The sequence below is a fragment of the Lutra lutra genome, chromosome 1 (assembly GCF_902655055.1).
Source record: "Lutra lutra chromosome 1, mLutLut1.2, whole genome shotgun sequence".
Lineage (NCBI taxonomy): Eukaryota > Metazoa > Chordata > Mammalia > Carnivora > Mustelidae > Lutra > Lutra lutra.
This window is the reverse complement of record NC_062278.1, coordinates 75,883,569-75,903,055: the sequence shown is the minus strand read 5'-3', so window position 1 is coordinate 75,903,055 and position 19,487 is coordinate 75,883,569. Positions and strand designations below refer to the sequence as shown.

The window sequence follows — 19,487 nt, the reverse complement described above, 5'->3', positions numbered from 1 at the left end:
TATTTTGAATTATCTGGTAGATTGCAGGTCTCCATGTCTTTGGGGTCAGTTATTGGAAAATAATTATTGTTACCCTTTGGTACTGTCCTGTTTGTTTGATTTTTCATGTTCCTTGAAATCTTATGTTGTTGTCTTCACATTTGAAGTAGCAATTACTTCTTCTAGTCTCTGTTGACCTTGGAGAAGAAATACCTTCTTTCAGTCTTGCTAGGGATTCTGAGTTTTTTTCAGACCTCCTGTGGATTTGCCTGTTCCACACTTCTTGCTCCCTCTAGTGGCAGAATTCTTTTTTTTTTTTTTTTTTTTTTTAAAGATTTTATTTATTTGCCAGAGAGAGAGGAGAGCGAGCAAGCACAGGCAGACAGAATGGCAGGCAGAGTCAGAGGGAGAAGCAGGCTCCCCGCCAAGCAAGGAGCCCGATGTGGGACTCGATCCCAGGACGCTGGGATCATGACCTGAGCCGAAGGCAGCTGCTTAACCAACTGAGCCACCCAGGCGTCCCTAGTGGCAGAATTCTTAAGCTTGTACGCCTTGTCTTGATTTTGTGGATTGAGCTGTGCCACCCTGCAGGAGAGGTGATGTGGGTAAAGTAAAACTGTTCCTCTTACTCTCTCCAGTGTGTCCTGACTGAAATGTTTTTGCTCCACTTATATGCTGGAACTTCTCCACTAGGTCCCTGGACTTCCACATAACAAATAACTTGGCAGGCTTTAATAATTTTGTTAAATTTCAGGATATTTAATTTTCTTGATTCTGGTAATTGGAAATGTAATAGGTATTTTATATATTTCTTCTGAATATTGCTAAACAAACAAAAATTCATAGTAACAAACAACAAAAAAGAAGCAAATTACTACACAAACTCCAACTTTCCTCAGTTGAAGTTAATACTTACTTTGATGTATGCAAATATTTTTTCAAATTATGTTGGATTTTGTTTTCTATTGTTCTTAATATTTTCATTTGAGGATCAGTGACCTTTAGACTGTAAAAATTTGTTGAAATCCATTTGCATATAGGAAAATGTACATACGCACATGTGCATGTCACTTTGCTTCTCATGGTAGCAGGGCCTTGGGGAAGAACCACATTTGAGAGCAGCAGTTGTGCCGTTTTTTTTTGTGCCACCCAAACACCTATCTCAAATAGAAACCAGCTAACCCAGCTCTCTTTAAGATAAGTGTGCTTTGTCCCAAATACAAACAAAATGGAAATTAGTGGCTTACCTTGGTGAGCATTTATTATTTCAAATACTAACAAATATCTAGAAGATAAGCAAGGCAGGCAAAGGGTGATTGTGTCTTACTGGATATCAGAATTCTCATCCGAACTTTCTGATTTCTAGTCCCATAATTTTATATAACATAGCATTACTCTCCAAAGATTTCCACCCAGGACATCTAGAACTGTTATGCTAATTGTCATGAGCATAGGCTTCTACTGTCATGTTTTTTGCTTCAGTTCTTGAGAGGATTTTATGGTTCAAGATGATTGCTTAGTATCAGTCATCACAATTGTATTTCAGTCTGAAAGAAAGAGGGATGGAGAAGAAGGACCAAAATATATATACCAGAGGTCTTTGAAGTTAGCTGCTTAGACTTTGCCACATGATGTTTGTTCTTCCAACTTACTGGCCGGAGCAGTTCAAGAGCCATCTCATTTTGAAAGGGAAGTTTTGAATTTAAGATTTTGTTTGAGTGACTATGTGCCAGTTCAGAATTAGGAGATCTATTACTACGGAAGAAGAAGAATAGATTTTAGAGGACAACTGGAAGTTTTTAAAGTCAGGCTGTTTCTGGACCCCATTGTTTCTTATAGTTGCTCAAATAAATGAGTGTTCAACTAAGATTGCTTACTGCTGCTGCTTTGTATTATTTGTATCTTGGGAAACCAATATCAGTTTAATACTATCACATTTCACTGCAGATTTTTGGAATCAATACATATTATATATTAACAGTAGGAGATGAGTTTATAATACTGAGAGAACCATGCAGTGGAATCAAGAAGAGTTGTCTGTCCATGATCTTTTCCCATGTTCAGGAAAGCCCAACATCCATCCATTTGGAATGACCAAAATCATTTAAATTCTTTTATGAGAACAAGGTGCTGGGGGAGAGTCTGACAACAGAGAGAACTTCTGTATTCTCAGTGATCTAAGTTTCTCTGGGATTAATTTTTTTTTTATCCAAAGAAAATCAGGCATAGATGTTTGTTTTAAATGAAAAACAGAAACTCTTGTCAATAAACCTAAAGTTTACTTAGCCAGTGAGCACTTACATAGTTATAGAAGATATACATTGTGTAGGATGTGGGGAGGGAACCTCTGATACATTTTAAAAGCAGTTTGGAGTCATAAGTCTACTGGAAACTTATTTATTTACATTAGTGAAAATAATCCGTGAGATGCTTCATTTCCTCATATAATGGAGATGTAGGTCTTAGCCACTAGACCAATGCCATTAAATAATAAATTTTCAAAATACTAAACAGTGTCTCTTGAGTTAAAACTAGAAAAGGAACGAAGATTTAGAAGATTTTCTTGGTGAGACATATTGTCAGGAATATTGTAAGAGATAGCTCAACTTGTAATTTGGGTACAAAATCCTCTTACTGGGGCACCTGGGTGGCTCAGTGGGTTAAAGCCTCTGCCTTCGGCTCAGGTCATGATCCCAGGGTCCTGGGATCGAGCCCCGCATCGGGCTCTCTCCTCAGCGGGAAGCCTGCTTCTCCCTCTGCCTCTCTGCCTACTTGTGATTTCTGTCAAATAAATAAATAAAATCTTTAAAAAAAAAAAACAAAAAAACCCAAAAAAACAAAATCCTCTTACTGATAAATAAGAAATGACAAGAGAAGAATTACAGCACTGACTACTCAAACTTTTCCATAAGTAAAATGATGTTTTAGTTTTAAAATTTTAATATATGTTTCTTCACATATTTTTACAATTCATATGAAGTCAAAGAAGCAAATACTCTGAGATGTCATGCAAAAGATATTAATTACCATAAAGAATGGTCTTATCAGGATTTTTTATTTTTAGCCACTCAAGTAATTTTTCTCTGATTGAGAAAAGAAATATTAAACTACATAATAACTGAAATAAAATGGTATATAAAACTTTTGTGTCTTTTATAATCTAAATAATGGATGAACACAGAAGATAGTCAACAGTTGGGATTATCTATTTTACCTCCTCCTTCTAAAGACCCACTGGAATTAGAACTATTTATGTAAATTTTAAGGTTAAAATTTCTCTTGGTCTTTTCTCAGTTGAGTAAGTGTGAATGAGTGAATAATTGCCATATGGTAAGCTTGATGGAATGAATTTACATTCCCATTTTCTGAGCCAGTTTTGAATACTAAATATTTAGGTATAGATACTATGTTTTATAATAAGAGGCAATGTAATCTCGTAAGCACCGTTTTGCCTTTTACTTTCTTGACTCTTGTCACCTTTCCCCCCATACCTGTAAAGCAATTTTGTTAGTTTATGTTGGTTTCCTCTAGACAATTTTGCATGAGAAACTTTTTTTTTTGCACAGGAAACTTTTACCTACATCATAGCTATCAGAAATATTCACCACATTGTAGATTTGATGGCATTCTTTCTTTTTAGGACCTCCTATAGGATTAATGAAGAATGTCCCAGATTATCTGTATACCTGGTTTCTCAGGATCATGGAGGATCTTCAAAAATTTTGTTCAGTGTTATGAGAAGTCAGTTTATAGGAAGTCAAGGAACTCTTTACTTGTCCCTCAAATTCTAGAATGTAGATACTGCTGGAGTCATATGATGAGGTATTGAAAAATCATGGTGCTGGAGGCAGGGTAGGGGGAGATATTTTGTAACTCTATCTTAAACAACAGGACTATAAGCAATATAAAAGTTTAAGTTACTCTGATTGTCCTTGGTCAACATGACTTTTTCTCTTACACTTGTACTATATTTCCAGACTTTATTTCCCATCTATTATGAGGGCAGGGCTCACATGTGACCAGACTGTCTTGGCTGTGTCAGTAACTACCAAGAAATGTTTTGGCAGGTAGTTTCCTTGGATTATGGCAGGTTAAATTAAACTATTTTGTATTTAATGTATGTCATGTTGAAGAGAACTGGATTAATTGTTTGAAGCACTGAGATTCATCTCTATATGAACCACTTTATTTCCTGTTAGGACATCCTTTTGCTATTGTGAAGATATAAACAATGTCTCCTTCTGTTAAAAAGAAATATATATGCAGGCAAAGTATGTTTTTGAATTGAAGATACTATTTCTTATTAACAGACTGCATGAGACACATTAATGCTTGATTATTAATGCTAATAGAGAAATGTGGAGAGTATAGTTTATCAAAAAACAGAAGATGCATTTTGGAATACAGTTTATTTTATTATATAAGTACATGAAATGATGAAGCCATATGGAAAATCTGATTCTGGAGAAACCTAAGGCTCTCATTTCTTTTCTGTGACCAACTGTATATCATGTTTTGAAATACTCAAAATATACTTTTTGCTGGGTTTGAACTTCATTTGGAGCAAAGAAAGGAAGTTGAAAGCTTTCACTTAAAGCTATTTGTTAAGATGCTATTAAGAGTAAATAAAAGCAAAAAGAAATAACATAGGATTTAAGTGAGCAAGAGAGGGACCTATTCACGTAATGTGGAACCTTATATTTCAGGATAATTGAAGATTGACTTTCTGGTAAAAGGCACAAAAAAGGATTAATTGGCTCATTCCAAACCGAGGCCACTTCTTTAGGAAGCATGCTTGAGGATATACTTGGCAATAAATTTAACAGCTATCAAGGTCTCTTTACAGGTTGGCTTTATCAGAGACTCTGGAAGGAGAAAACCAAATTTGCCTTTATCTCGGAGTTCAAAGGCAAATGTGTGTTTGATGCCCAGGTTGTAAGCCCAGTCTAAAGAAGAACCTGATGTCGGGTCTGTAAAACATAAGCAATAAATATTTAATTAGAAACAAATGCTAATGTTTTTCTTGAAATGGAAATTCACTGGTGTAAAATTAGCAGTAAAAAATAATTATGTGTACAGTTAATTGCAGTAATGGATAGCAGTAGTGTTCTACATAGCATTGAGTGTTAGAGTAAAACATGATCATGGTTTTGGGATCCACCACACATTTTAAATATGTGCTGCATTTTCAAAATCACATTTTGCTTGGGTCAGTACTATAACTGATTTTGTTTCCTGGGCACACAGTGTTGCAGATGGAGGTGGTCTGGGCAAGGGCAAGCAGCTGTGGAAACCAACTGAGGAGGGGCCTCTGGTCAGTGAAAACTCAGCATACAAGCTAGATAAAAGTGTATTCTTTTTAATACTTCAGGTCTCTTTCTATTCATGTTGCTTGGATAAACAATTTTTATAGTTAAAAAACCAAGAAAGCTTAAATCAGTTATTTTAAGGATGTATTTAATCCCTTAACCCAACTTTTCAATGTCAATATTTATGAGATCTTACTAAGAATGTTATTTGAAAATCTAAACAGACATCTATAAATTATGTACATGTAAGGTTTATACAAGTGCATATATATACTATAAATGCATTTATGTATATTTTTCTTTGCATAATAAGGAAACTACTTTCTTGTACATAGAATCATTTATGTTCTAGGACAGATAAAGAGTTTAACTAATAGTAATATTTTAGGTTTGAATGATAAAAATTCAAAGCTGTGATGAAGAAAAGAGGGAAGAAATATTTTGGTAGAAAGAAGGTTGGGTCTTAAACTATTCAACAAATATTTATTAAAGCTTTAATATGGGGGTGCCTGAGTAGCTCAGTGGATTAAGCCTCTGCCTTTGGCTCAGGTCATGGTCTCAGGGTTCTGGGATCAAGCCCTGCATCAGGCGCTCTGCTCAGCAGGGGCCTGCTTCCCCTGGCCGCCCCCCTCCCCCGCCGGCCTCTCTGCATATTTGTGATCTCTCTGTCAAATAAATAAATAAAATCTTAAAAAAAAAAGCTTTAATATGCACAGTGCACTTTACTAGGCACTGTTGGAGGGGGGCTGTGCAGGGTACAAAGATAAAGATGATATTGGTGTCTTTGGGAACTTGCCGTTCAGGGGAGATAAGTCAAAGATGCAAATCAATAGAGATAGGGCAGAATATGTAAGTGCCATAAGGAAGGTGCAATCTCTTATGAAGATTAAACAAAAATATGTATGTCTGGTGAGGAGGGTGACATTTCATGCTCAATGCCTGCTAAATACCGCCTTCATGATGGAAAGCCTTGGAAGTTATTTTTCTAGATGGAAATGGAAGAAGGGCATTCTGGTCAGTGAGCTACAAAGACAGAAAAGCATGGAGGCCTTTTCAGGGACCATTGGATCCAGCTGGACTGGAACAAATGGAGCAGTGAGAGTTTGTGGGCAAAGTTCAGAAAACCTGATAAATCAGGACAGGTGTTTTGTTTGGGAGGCAATAATAGTTATTTTAGTGCTGCACTTAGGACAGGTAACTTGGACTGGGAAGAGTAGAGACCAGTGAGGAGGTATTGTGAAAGGAAAACGTGAACTTGTGTAGAGTCACCACACCAGGAATAGTGCTGAGGGTTTTATGTCAAAAACACTGGAATGGAAGAGTCACAAAATCTGATAAAAATGATGGAGATTTCGGGGCACCTGGGTGGCTCAGTGGGTTAAAGCCTCTGCCTTCGGCTCAGGTCATGATCTCAGGGTCCTGGGATCGAGCCCCACATCGGGCTTTCTCCTCGGCGGGAAGCCTGCTTCGTCCTCTCTCTCTCTCTGCCTGCCTCTCTGCCTACTTGTGATCTCTGTCTGTCCAATCAATCAATCAATCAATAAATAAATCTTTAAAAAAATGATGGAGATTTCAGTCTGAGATTTCAGAATTAATAGAAATAGGAAGTCAGGACAGTGATGGGGAAAAGAGAGGATAAAGGAGGAAAGACAAAAGGATGTTTAGCATCAACCACATTTAAGAAGGAGCTTGCAAAAATGAATTTTGAAGGTATTGGCAGAAACATTATAGGTGAAATTGGCTTGTGCACATTCAGGATCATTATGTTTTCTTGGTGGATTGATCCTTTTATCTTTATTAATGTCTCTCTTTGTTTCTAGCAAGTTTCTTTGGTCTGAAACTTATTTTATCTGATATTTAAATATCAGATGAATATCATATTAATATGGCCACTTCTGCTTTGATTAACATTTGTATGGCATATCTCTTTTAGGCATTTCAATTTCAACCCGTCTATGTTATATTTAAAATGAGTTTATCACACACAGTGTATTGTTCAATTGCATTTTTTTAAATCCACCTGCCAATCTGCCTTTATTTAATATCTTTAGGTAAATTATTGCTATGACTTAAATCTGCCATCTTATTGTTTGATTTTTATTTGTTCCATATGTTTTTCATTCTTTTATTTTTCTTTTATTTACTTTTTCTGGATAAATGAACATTTTAAGGATTCCATTATGATGTATTTATTTTTATTTTTTAGATTTTATTTATTTATTTGACACACGGAGAGAGAGAGCATGAGCAGGTGGAACTGCAGGGGGAACAGGAGAAGCAGGCTTCCCTACTCAGCAGGGAGCTGGACACGGGGCTCCATCCCTTGACCCTGGGATCATGACCTGAACCGACTGAGCCACCCAGGCGCCCCCATTTTGATGTATTTATAATAAAGTTTTTTAAGTCTATGACTTCGTGTAGTTTTTAGTGGTTGCTCCAGGTGTTACAATATACATATTTTACAATATATATAAGTTACTATCATCTGCTGATATCAGTGTTTTACCACGTCAAGTGACATATAGAAATCTTACTTGCATTTAGGTTCTTTCTATCTTTCTACTTTTTAAACGTAATCGTCTTGAGTACTTCTGTACATGCACTGAGGATCACATCAAATGGAATTATATTTTGTGGTTCCACCATCATGAAGACATAGTTGTTCATTCACTCATTCATTCATTCATTCATTCTTGCTTCATTTCTACCAGTTTTTAAGGCTTTTCCTGTTACATTTCTTTATTATTTGGGGAGCCTCCTTTAACCATTTTTAAAGGGTAGGTCTTTGGGTGATTAATTCTCTTAGTTTTCCTTTGTCTGAGAAGGTCTTCATTTCCTCTTCGCTTCTGAAGGATATTTTTGCTGAATATAGAATTAAGGGTTGATAGTTCTTTTCTTTTAGCACTTGAAAAATATTGTCATTTCCTTTTGGTTTTCCATGGTTTCAATGGAAAAATCTGCCTTTGAATTCTTTTTTCCCCTCTAGATTGTTACTCTCTGGTTGCTTTCAAGAATTTTTTCTTTGTCTCTCGTTTTCAAAATTTTAATTATGAGGTACTCATAATTAAATGAATTAATTAAATGAATTCATAATTAAATGAATTTCTTTGAGTTTATCCTATTTGTCATTCACTTAGCTTTTTGGTATGTTGGTGTATGTTTTCAGTCTTTATTTTTTTTCACATATTTTTCCCATTCTCACTCTCTTTCTCCTCTTCTGAGACTTTGATGATATGAATGTTGGCTCTTTTATTACTATATCTCAGGTCCCTGAAGTTTTGCTTATCTTTTTTTTTTCCAATTTGTTTTCTCTCTTCACTTTGCCTGAATTCTTATTCTGCCTTTAAGTTAGTTGATTCTTCTCTCCATCATACTCATTCTGCTATTGAGTCCTTCCAGTGAGTTTTTAAGAATTTAAGTTACTGTATTTTCTAGTTATGTGATTTCCATTTGGTTCCTTTTATATCTTGCCTTTTTTCAGTGAGATTTTCTGTGATGTTTCAAGGCTATCTAATTATTTGTTGAAGCATTTTTATGATTGTGACTTCAAAATTCTTATCAGATAATTCCAACATGTAAATAACCTCAGTGTTGGCATCTTTTGGTTGTCTTTTCTCATTCATGCTGTGATCTTCTTCATTTTTGCTGTGACAAATAATTTTTCCTTGTATCCTGGACATTTTGTCAAATTTTAAATCTTAACTGAAAGCTATTTTAGCAGTCATCCTTCCTGTTTAGATTTAGCGTGAGACCCTCATCTTCTTTTGAGCCTTGTTCCATTGTTCTAATGACAATATGGTTTTTATTATTTTATTTTTTAAAGATTTTATTTATTTATTTGACAGACAGAGATCACAGTAAGCGGAGAGGCAGGCAGAGAGAGAGAGAGAGGAGGAAGCAGGCTCCCCGCTGAGCAGAGAGCCCCATGCGGGGCTCGATCCCAGGACCCTAGGATCATGACCTGAGCCAAAGGCAGAGGCTTTAACCCACTGAGCCGCCCAGGCGCCCCGACAATATGGTTTTTAAAATCTCTGCATGGCAGGGCACCTGGGTGGCTTAGTGGGTTAAAGCTTCTGCCTTCAGCTCAGGTCATGATCCCAGTGTCCTGGGATGGAGCCCTGTGGGCTCTCTGCTCAGCGGGGAGCCTGCTTCCTCCTCTCTCTCTGCCTACTTGCGATCTCTGTCAAATTAATAAATAAAATCTTAAAAAAAAAAATCTCTGCATGGCTATTTTGGACTGATTGGTTCCCCTAGTGCAGCTGGTTTCTCATTGATTGCTGCAGGTAACTACTACATGGGTGAAAGGTGATCCCCCTAGCTTGGCCACCTGGTGCCTCTAGGTGGTGAATGAGGGCTCTACCCTGAAGGATAGAGAGCCCTTCCCTGATGAGGAAGAAGCAAGAAAGAGGAGGAAGGAACTGAAAAGAGAACCCTGTGTGATATATGTGTAGTGTACCTGGTTTTGTTTTTGTTGTTTTTTTGTTTTTGTTTTTTAAATGTCTACTTCTAGAGGTAGTCAGCAGAGAAAGAATAGAAAAGAAGGTGGTAGAGGCAATCCAAGAGAGTTTATTTGTTATTTTCTTAAAGATTTTATTTATTTATTTGACACAGAGAGAGATCACAAGTAGGCAGAGAGGCAGGCAGTTGAGGGGGAGGGGAAGCAGGCTCCCTGTTGAGCAGAGAGCCCAGTGTGGGGCTTGATCCCAGGACCCTGAGACCATGACCTGAGCCAAAAGCAGAGGCTTAATCCACTGAGCCACCCAGGCACCCAAGAGAGTTCATTGTTTAAGGAAGGCAAAGGAATGGCAGGAAGAAGGGATATCACCAGGGTCCAGTGTTGTAGGGAGATTGTGGAATGTGTAAGCTAAGTGTATTGGTTTTAGTGATCAGGAAGACTGTCATTTTTAGCTAGAATTGGGTTTAAGTTCATTAGAAAAAGGCACATAAAAGTAAGAATTTGGTAGCAATAAAGGTAAGGTAAGTAGGAATTATGTCTCATATGGTGATTTAGAGTCTACTAGGCATTTTAATAAACTTGGCCAATTTCTAGCTGTACTAGTTCCCCATTTGCAGTTAAGTAAACTATTGTGATTTAAAAGAGTTAAAGAGTATGGCTGTATCACTTTGACAGATTTGCTTTATGTGAAGTTTCTCGTTAAAATTAATAAACTAAATAATAAATTTAATAAATTTAATAAAAAATAATAAATTTAATAATAAAAAATAAATAATAAATTTAATAAAATTAAATTCGTTATTGAGAATATATGTAATTTGTGATTCTTCATAATTGTGTGATGTTATTGAGAGTAATACATTTTTTTTAAAGATTTTATTTATTTATTTGACAGAGAGAGACACAGTGAGAGAGGGAACAGAAGCAGAGGGAGTGGGAGAAGGAGAAGCAGGTTTCCTGGGAGCCCATTGCAGGGCTTGATCCCAGGACCCTGAGATCAAGACCTGAGCCAAAGGCAGCCGTTAATGACTGAGCCACCCAGGCGCCCCTACATTTTCTTTCTTGATACCACTTTTTGTATCTTCAAAACCTTAACTTTGCAAACAAAAACTATATAAGGCATAAAATAAATGCAAAACTGAAAGCTTTTTACTTGTAAGAATGCATGTTTATTAGAACTTTTTTGAACATGATACTTAGCTTTTTGTTTATCTACAGCTAAACCTACTAAAATATTTGTGTGTGTATGTATATATATTTATTTAATTTTTAAAAAATATCTTATTTATTTATTTGACAGACAGAGACCACAAGTAGGCAGAGAGGCAGGCAGAGAGAGAGGGGTGGGGAGGCAGGCTCCCTGCTGAGCAGAGAGCCCGATGCAGGACTTGATCCCAGGATCCTAAGATCATGACCTGAGCCAAAGGCAGAGGCTTAACCCAGTGAGCCACCCAGGTGGCCCGTATATATTTATAAGATATAATAGCCACTTGCTAAATGTCAGGCACCCTTTTAGTGCTTCACGTATGTTAACTCATTTCACAAATTCCTATCACAATCTTAGGATTTAAGTACCAGTTACTTTTTTTTTTTTAAAGATTTTATTTATTTATTTATTTGACAGATCACAAGTAGGCACAGAGGCAGGCAGAGAGAGAGAGGAGGAAGCAGGCTCCCTACCGAGCAGAGAGCCCGATGCGGGGCTCAATCCCAGGATCTTGGGATCATGACCTGAGCCGAAGGCAGAGGCTTTAACCCACTGAGCCATCCAGGTGCCCCCCCCCCCCCAGTTGCTTGTTTTACAGAAGAGGAAATTTAGGCCCACAGGGATTGAACAGTTTGCTCAAATACATTAGCTAGTAAAGGTTGAGTCAGGAATCAAACCCAAGCTGCATGTGTTTAGAGTTTGTGCTATTAACCATTGTACTATACTACCTACTGTATGTCAGTCTACAGTCCTCCCAATAAAAAGTCTTCTTTGAGTTCTACAAGATAACTTTTTGTTGTTGACATCATTTTCTTAATATATTGTCATTGAAAAAATTCTGTGCCTTTCAAGGCATGTTAGGTGCAAGGAACTTACTGTAATACAATCAAAACAAGTAAAAATAAAACTGAACCAAACTGGGAATCTGGCTTCAGTCCACAGGAATCTACATAACATAATGCTGGTGGCTTAACATTTGTTTTTCCAGAAAAGTATTATTGACATGCATTAAATATAATAACCAGCACTTTTATGTCAATACTAAGTGAAATTTCTTTTTGAAGCAAGAGCTAAGCTAGAGGTATGTGGGCATAAATTGAAATATTTTCTTTGCATTTTTATTGCTCCTTAATATAATCTCAGCTTGAATGTCTTAGTAGATAGAGATTGGGTGTTGTGAGCTACAAATGTGAGGTCTTTTCTCTTTTTCAAAATGTGGAAGTAGTACAGAGTGTGGAAAACAGTACCGGGTTGAGATATAGGAGCAGATCTAGCAATTTGGTGTGTAGGGAAAGCAACAAGAAAGGCACGTTGAAATTGACTTTTTAATTTATGATGTGACACAAGGTGGGTGATATTAATGATGCAAGCTATCTGTTCCTATCAATTCAGTGAACTGTTCTTTCTAACTAGGTACTATGTTCTGTTATTTCTAAGATAATAAAGGATTGGATAGGTCACCAATATACAAATGTAAACATTTCACAACCTTTTACATCAGTTTTTGTGTCATCTAAATATTGTTGCTTTGTGGCAAAGTAGTTGGTATACCTTTTGACTTTGGTCTGGAACGCTAATTTTTGTTCCTATTTTTCCCCAAATTGCTCAAATCTTTCTTTACCTTATTTTTATAGTCTATGAAAGAGGGATTAAGCTTAGACCACTGGTTCTCAAACCTAGTTTCATCTTTTTTTGTTGTTGTTGTTAAAGATTTTATTTATTTGACAGAGAGAGAGAGAGACAGTGAGAGAGGGAACACAGGCAGGGGAAGTGGGAGAGGGAGAAGCAGGCTTCCTGTGCAGCGCTTGATGTGGGGCTTGATCCCAGGACCACAGGATTATGACCTGATCAAAAGGCAGATGCTTAACGACTAAGCCACCTGCGTGCCCTCAAACCTAGTTTCATCTTTGAATCACTTTGGGCACTTTAAAAAAACAGGTGACTGGCCCACACCACAAACTAATGAAATCAGAATTTCTGGGGGTGGGGTCTAATCATCCACATATTTTAAAAGCTCAGATGATTCTGATGGGAAGTCAGGATTGAGAACCTTGAATTAGATCATCTCCTAGATTTCCTCCTGATTTCAAATTTTACAATTTTTATTTATTGTCTATATTTGCTTCTTAGGTTCAAATTGCAAACTTATTTTTTCTGGAGGTGAGAGCTCTCTCCGTAATTTGGGTTTAAAAATGTTTCTTAGCCCTTTTCTTTGGTTTCCATCAAATTAAAGAGAGAAAACCACTAGCAAATGCTATCAATGCTTTTCCTGAGTCCTGGGACTTTTTAAAGTGACAACCAGGGTGTTGGAATGACTAAATTTTAATTGTGGGGTGCCCTTATTTTCTGTTCTTACCAAGTTAACACTTCGTTACCCTCTGCTTCCATGAATGGTTGATTAATTCAATCAGGTACTTTATTAAAGAAGTCACTCCTAAAAAATTTAAACATCTATCAAGCTGCTCTAGCCCTGTATGGAAGAGGCAATTTTTTCTAAATCTGCATTTCTTTAAAAAATCTTTTAATATAACTAAAAAAATTTAAGATACTGTTACACAGTTATACAGAATGTAATTCTTCTTCACCTTATCCTCCCATTTTGAAAGTGATACATGATGGCTTGGAGCCATGGTATTTTTGCCTGTCTTTCTCCTAGTTAGAATATAACTCCTTGAGAGCAGTTATTTTATCTTAATTCTTCTAACCTACCTCTCAAAGCTCCAAAGTTCTGGGCTGTGAAAGAGGCATTCCATAAATTCTTGCTCATTAAATTACTGTGATACAATGCCATGCATAGCTTTAGTGTGCTCAAAATTTGCATATATATGTAAATGTACATTACATATATATGTGTGGAAAGTGTAGGAGCAATAATCCTTTGATGTTCTAGTTGCCATTTGCAAAGTGTGCTCCTGTTTGGAACCCTTTGTTCTTTGCTGCCAAGAAAGAACATCTAGCTTGTCTGGTACTGCAATTCTCAATATCCACTAAGTAGGCTGCCATTTTAAACTGATGTTCTAGTTTGTCCTATCATTCTTTGCCCACTTTTGGTCCACCTAACATAGCTGAGTATATCATCTTTTTTGAAGTCCCATTTTCATCTACTCGTATGTGTAATTAATCTCTAGCATGGCTATGTTGCAACAAGAGATCTGAATTGATATTGGTGAATGATTGTGTCACTGTACTTTCTCTTCAGCCTTTTAATAACGACTAGTTGATAGGTGATTGCTGATGAATGTTCTCTGGGAATGGACTTGTCTGGTTTTTTGATCATTTTTCTAATTCCACCAAAGGAGCTTCCAATGTGATAGCACAGCAATTAGCAATTATTGAGGGTATAGACCTTAATTCCAAGTTTATACTGTTAGCTTGGGTTGGGGAAGTATTTTATAAGGTGTGGCCAGGTAGAATTACTGCAAAGAGTCCATGGATTCACACATATGTATTTCTTTTCTTCAATCCATGAATTTAAAAAGGATAATGGAAATAAGTATATATGTTTGGTGGTGGTGGGTTGCTCATGAAATATTTAAAGGTTAGGGACATCTAGGTGTCTCTGTCAGTTAAGTGTCTGCCTTTGGCTCAAGTCATGATCCCAGAGTTCTGGGATCTAGCCCCAAGTCAGGTTCCCTGCTCAGCAGGGAGTTTGCTTCTCCCCGTGGCCCCACCCAACTCATATTCTCTTTCTCTCTCTCTCACACACTCTCTCTATCTCAAATGAATAAATAAATAAATAAATAAATAAATAAAACCTTTTAGAAATGTTTACAGGTTAAACAGCAGTCTTCATACTAAAAATATTGGATGTCCTGGCTCTGAAGAGTGATGCAGGCTAAATCGAGTTCAGTCTTGTGGTTTCAATCCACATTCATTCTTTTTGGATCAGTCAGGGTGCTATTTTAATTGAGCAAGTTTATGGGAATTAATTCTGCTATTGTTCCATGCCTTGCACTGTGCTAGGTATTTTGTGATCTGAGAAGAGATCTGAAGTGTAATCGTTGCTTTTGAGGAATTAAGTTTTGTTAGGAAGTTAAGGTTTTGTAAGCAGTTCTTTGGGAATTTTCCATTCTTCAGTTCTAAGAATTGAAGCTGCAAAATGATTTGGAGAAAAGGCAATTTTTACTGAAGTATTTGCAAACTAAGATCAGTGGGATCTTGCTATAAGAGAACAAATGATTTTATTTCCCAAGGTTTGAATTAACGGTCTTTGGTGAAAAATCAAATGAATTTCTTTTCATTTCTTAAAAATAGAAAAACCTGGTTATTTTAGCTAAAGAAACCAAATGAGAAAGCATTATATGTAGTGGCCAAGATCATGGTTTTTGGTTTTGAAGCCTGGGACTAAATCTCAGTTTAGCCAGTTGTAAGTGCAGCCTACCTCATAGGATGTTCTGATGATTAATAAGATTGTGAAATCAAGGGCCAAGCACAGTACCTGACTTGTCAGAAATCTGTCAGTAATTAAAAAAATGCACAAAGACAAAGAAGTCTAAAAATAGTGAAGAGTAAGAAGTGGTACTTAGACACTAAAACAAAAGCAACAGCACTAGAATCTTTATATCATTTTTCTTAATCCACCATACACATTTCAGTTTAACACCATAGAAAGGGGCTGATGAGAAGGACAAGAAACTGGTTTTACATGATCAAAGTGGCTGAAACTTTTGGTCGGCCCATTTTCCTGTCAGGAGCTGGGGAAGAATGTCCAGTTAAACAACAACAACAACAACGACAAAAATTGTAGTGTGCTTCAACTAATTCTCATTAGTTCCTGTGAGGATAAATGCTGGTGGGGAACGGGAGGGTAGTTTAATTCTAAACCAAAACTTCATCTTGACTTAACCATTTCTACTGACCTTGTAACCTTGTATAATTTGTTTCTAGAAAAATCTTATCCCCGAAAAGGGCAAAATGTATCCCCTAGATTCACATGTAATGCAGAATCATCCATTAAAACTGAAGTTTAAATTAGCAATTCTAGATGTTCTAATCCTAATTTACAAATGCTAAAATTTCTTTAATATTTATAAAAAGAATTAGTGGAAATAACATAGTAAATAATAGGAAAAACTTACAGATTGTTGATGCTATTGGGCCATAGATGTAGCGGGTTTCATATGGAGTTGCTAGAACATCAGTGCCGAGTTTTGCAACTTTGGTCTGGAGAAAAAGGAAGTTAGAGTTGGAATGATAGAAAACTATGTGAACAGTATTAATTTGTTTGGGAATCAAAAAAAGTAAATTTTACTGGTTATTTGGCAACTGAAGATCAAAATAAAATCAACAGTTAAATTAGGAATTTATTTTTGGTAAGATATATTGTTATTGTGAAGAATTCTAAATGTGAAATCAGTTATATATAGTAATGTCATATCTCATTTTAGATTTCTCCCCTTTCTTTTCTCTCTTCTTTCTCCCTCCCTCATTGTTCTCCCCCCGCCTCCCCTGCTTTCTTCCTTTTGTCCTTCCTTCTAAAAAATGTATTCTTTCTACTTCTCTCATATACTTTCTGGCTGCAGATACTTGTCTCTTCCAAAATCAGTTTCTTCCCTGTTTCTGCTTCCTTTGTTTTTATGGGCGCCACATTGCCAATGGACATTTTCCACAGTGAATTTTAGCGTGCTGAGGGAAGAAATGTGGTTGACTCTTCTTTAAAATAGTTGTTAAATTAGAGTTTCTCTTCCAAGATGGATGCATTTCATGACCTTTAATATATATTAGTGTTTCATGCTATGAGAATGATTATTGGAATGAATTTTAATGGAATGTAGTCACTAACATATTAGTACCCTCAATGAAGATTTTTTTTTTTTAAAGATTTTATTTATTTATTTGTCAGAGAGAGCGAGGGAGAGAGAGCGAGCACAGGCAGACAGAATGGCAGGCAGAGGCAGAGGGAGAAGCAGGTTCCCTGACGAGCAAGGAGCCCGATGCGGGACTCGATCCCAGGACGCTGGGATCATGACCTGAGCCGAAGGCAGCTGCTTAACCAACTGAGCCACCCAGGCGTCCCATCAATGAAGATTTTTACTTTGTATGTGTAAGGTATATAACCAAAAGATAAGTTTTTTCTTAATTAATTTAGTTGCTGTTTAAGAACTCTTTACTCAGAATAGTTTGTTGTGTGTATTTGTATTTTTAATCCATAATAACCATTTTCCTAAGGGCAGACTGAAATTGCATTGCTCTAGCTTTTCATGAACTAATCAAACTCATGGGTTCAGATTCTCAACTATATTGGCTAAATAAATGACTCTGGGCCACATATTGCTTGTATATTTTCTTTGTTGTATATATACAGATGGTTTTAATGACTGGTTCAAATCTCCGCTGCAACTGAAATTAAATGCTGTTGTGCTGAATACAATGGATGGAAATCAAAATGACAATAGTGACTTCTTTTTATTTTTAAAAATATGAGGCAGTATTGGAGCCATAGCTTCTACTGGATGTTGTTCTATTTGTCAGCCCTGCATGGGATCTGGGACACTGAACTTTATCTGCTTTATTTCTTTTCTTTACAGCAAAAAATACCCCTTTTTATGGATATTCACACTACAGGTTCTTGTGATGCACTGGAACCCATATGTAGAGGTTTTATTTGTTTTAAGCCAACATGATCAAATTAGTTTTCATACAAAGGGAAAGGATGCGTAGTGGATCTTAGTTCCTGAAAGACAGTGTGTTCTCAGTGAGGAAACTTCACAAACATTCATAATGTTCTTTCTTTGGGTAGTAACAGAATTAATATTATTTCCAAGTTGACTAGGAGGATAAAAATACAATGGATCTTCTTAAATATGGTTTTTAGGGACAGAAATAGACATCTTTGCTGTTCTATTAGACTTTTGCTGATTGTGGTTTTATAATTTGTCCATGGTAAATGTTTATATAACAATCTGAGTAGTAATGGAATTCTGGTCTGGATGGCCTAGACATTTTTCTCCACTGGCTTAATCTTAGAATCACATTGAAAGATTTTGTCTCTACCTTTTTATCACATGAAAGATTAATCTAGGAATTATGACTTTTAACTCTAAAATAAACTTTAAGGTAAACTTTATTAGTTTTTTCCTTTGGTATTAAAATGTGAAATTCTTTCAATTCATGCAGTTGTTCATAGAGAAGAGTTGTTTGTGAAAGTCAGTGGCAATGTCTGTCAGTGCATAACTGTAGTTTTTTTTTTTTTTTTCTACATACCAGGTCCTTGTGGTTAGCTGGCAGTTTTGATGTATATCCATAGGGAAACAGTAGCATCTGGGAATAGGAGTGGAAGGTGATATAGGCCTTGATTGATTTCAGGTGGCTTCGAATGAAATCAGTGACAGCCTTGGTCTCTTTCTCGGACTCTGGTTCTGGGCCTCGATAGGTATCCATACATGGATTCTTGGTGCTCGGAAAAGCTGCAGTGGACATGGGTGGATGAGATCACAGTCTGCTTCCCCTCAGAAAAGCTCCTGCCTCTTCTGATATGGACACACAAAATGTTTTAGACATTTTCATCTCCCAGGTTTACAGGCTGCCTCAATGTCTCTGGTGTCATAGTCATTGCAGATCAACTTTGTACACACAACTCAGAATGTGACAGACCCAGTCCACTGGAGTATTCTTAGCCTTGTTTATTTTGCCTCTGTTTCCCAAGATTGTAAGAATAGTACACCAGAAGCAACCCAGAGCCTGGAGCCGGATAGAACCCAGTTCCAGTTCAGAACCCAAGTTCCACTCCAACTTGTTGGGGACTGGTATGAATTACCTTTTTGGAGTTTGAGTTTCTTCAACCCATTTCATCAGGCAGTTCTCGCTTAGGGATAGCTGCTATTATCATAATTACTGTGGTAGAATAAAATTAAAAGCTAAGGTGGTATTTTCAACCAAGTTAGGTAAAGAAAAAAATTTATGAATAGGGGTAGTGGTAATTTCTCCTTGAATGTATGTAATGATGAAGTCAGATTTTTATAACAACTACAGTGTTATCTGATGTAGCAGGCTTTTGCTTATCATTGCATTTCTATCAAACCTTTCACGTTCTTTGACCCAGCTGTTTCTTTTCACTAAACATCTGAAGAACTATCTGTATGCTGGTTTTAACCACTGGTATTTCTCAGCTTTTATCAGACCAGAAGAGAAAGGACCTGAGACCTCTCTCTTCAGATTCTGAATTTTTGTGCATCTGGATTGTGCCTGAGTTTTAGCAAGCTAGATATATTAAGTAAGAGATGGTTTGATAAACACCACCACCCCGCACTTCCTCCCATATGACAAAACATTCATAATATTTCTAAAGTAGGGATGATTATCTTTTATTTTTTAGATTACAAAATTAACACTCAGGGGATACATATTTTACTGAAATAAGTCAGTGGTTTAACTGAATTTGCTGTGTGAACACTTTTTTTTTTTTTAAAGATTTTATGTATTTGTTTATTTGACAGACAGATCACAGGTAGGCGTAGAGGCAGGGTGAGAGAGAGAATGGAAGCAGGCTCCCCGCCAAGCCGAGAGCCCGATGCGGGGCTTGATCCCAGGATCCTGG

General features: G+C 36.7%; 1 protein-coding gene across 2 annotated transcripts in view; it reads right to left on the bottom strand.

Moving 5' to 3' along the window:
- Positions 1 to 2,874: 2,874 nt before the first annotated feature.
- The window catches only part of CPA3 (carboxypeptidase A3), a 33,393-nt gene continuing 16,780 nt past the window's right edge, over positions 2,875 to 19,487 (bottom strand). For both annotated transcript variants that reach the window (XM_047727386.1, XM_047727393.1), the window contains 3 exons: positions 18,155 to 18,357; positions 16,030 to 16,114; positions 2,875 to 4,949 (listed from right to left, as the gene is read on the bottom strand). In XM_047727386.1, the coding sequence (XP_047583342.1) occupies positions 4,762 to 4,949; positions 16,030 to 16,114; positions 18,155 to 18,357 (476 nt within the window). In that variant the 3' untranslated portion in view covers positions 2,875 to 4,761. The remainder of the gene's footprint in view (positions 4,950 to 16,029; positions 16,115 to 18,154; positions 18,358 to 19,487) is intronic.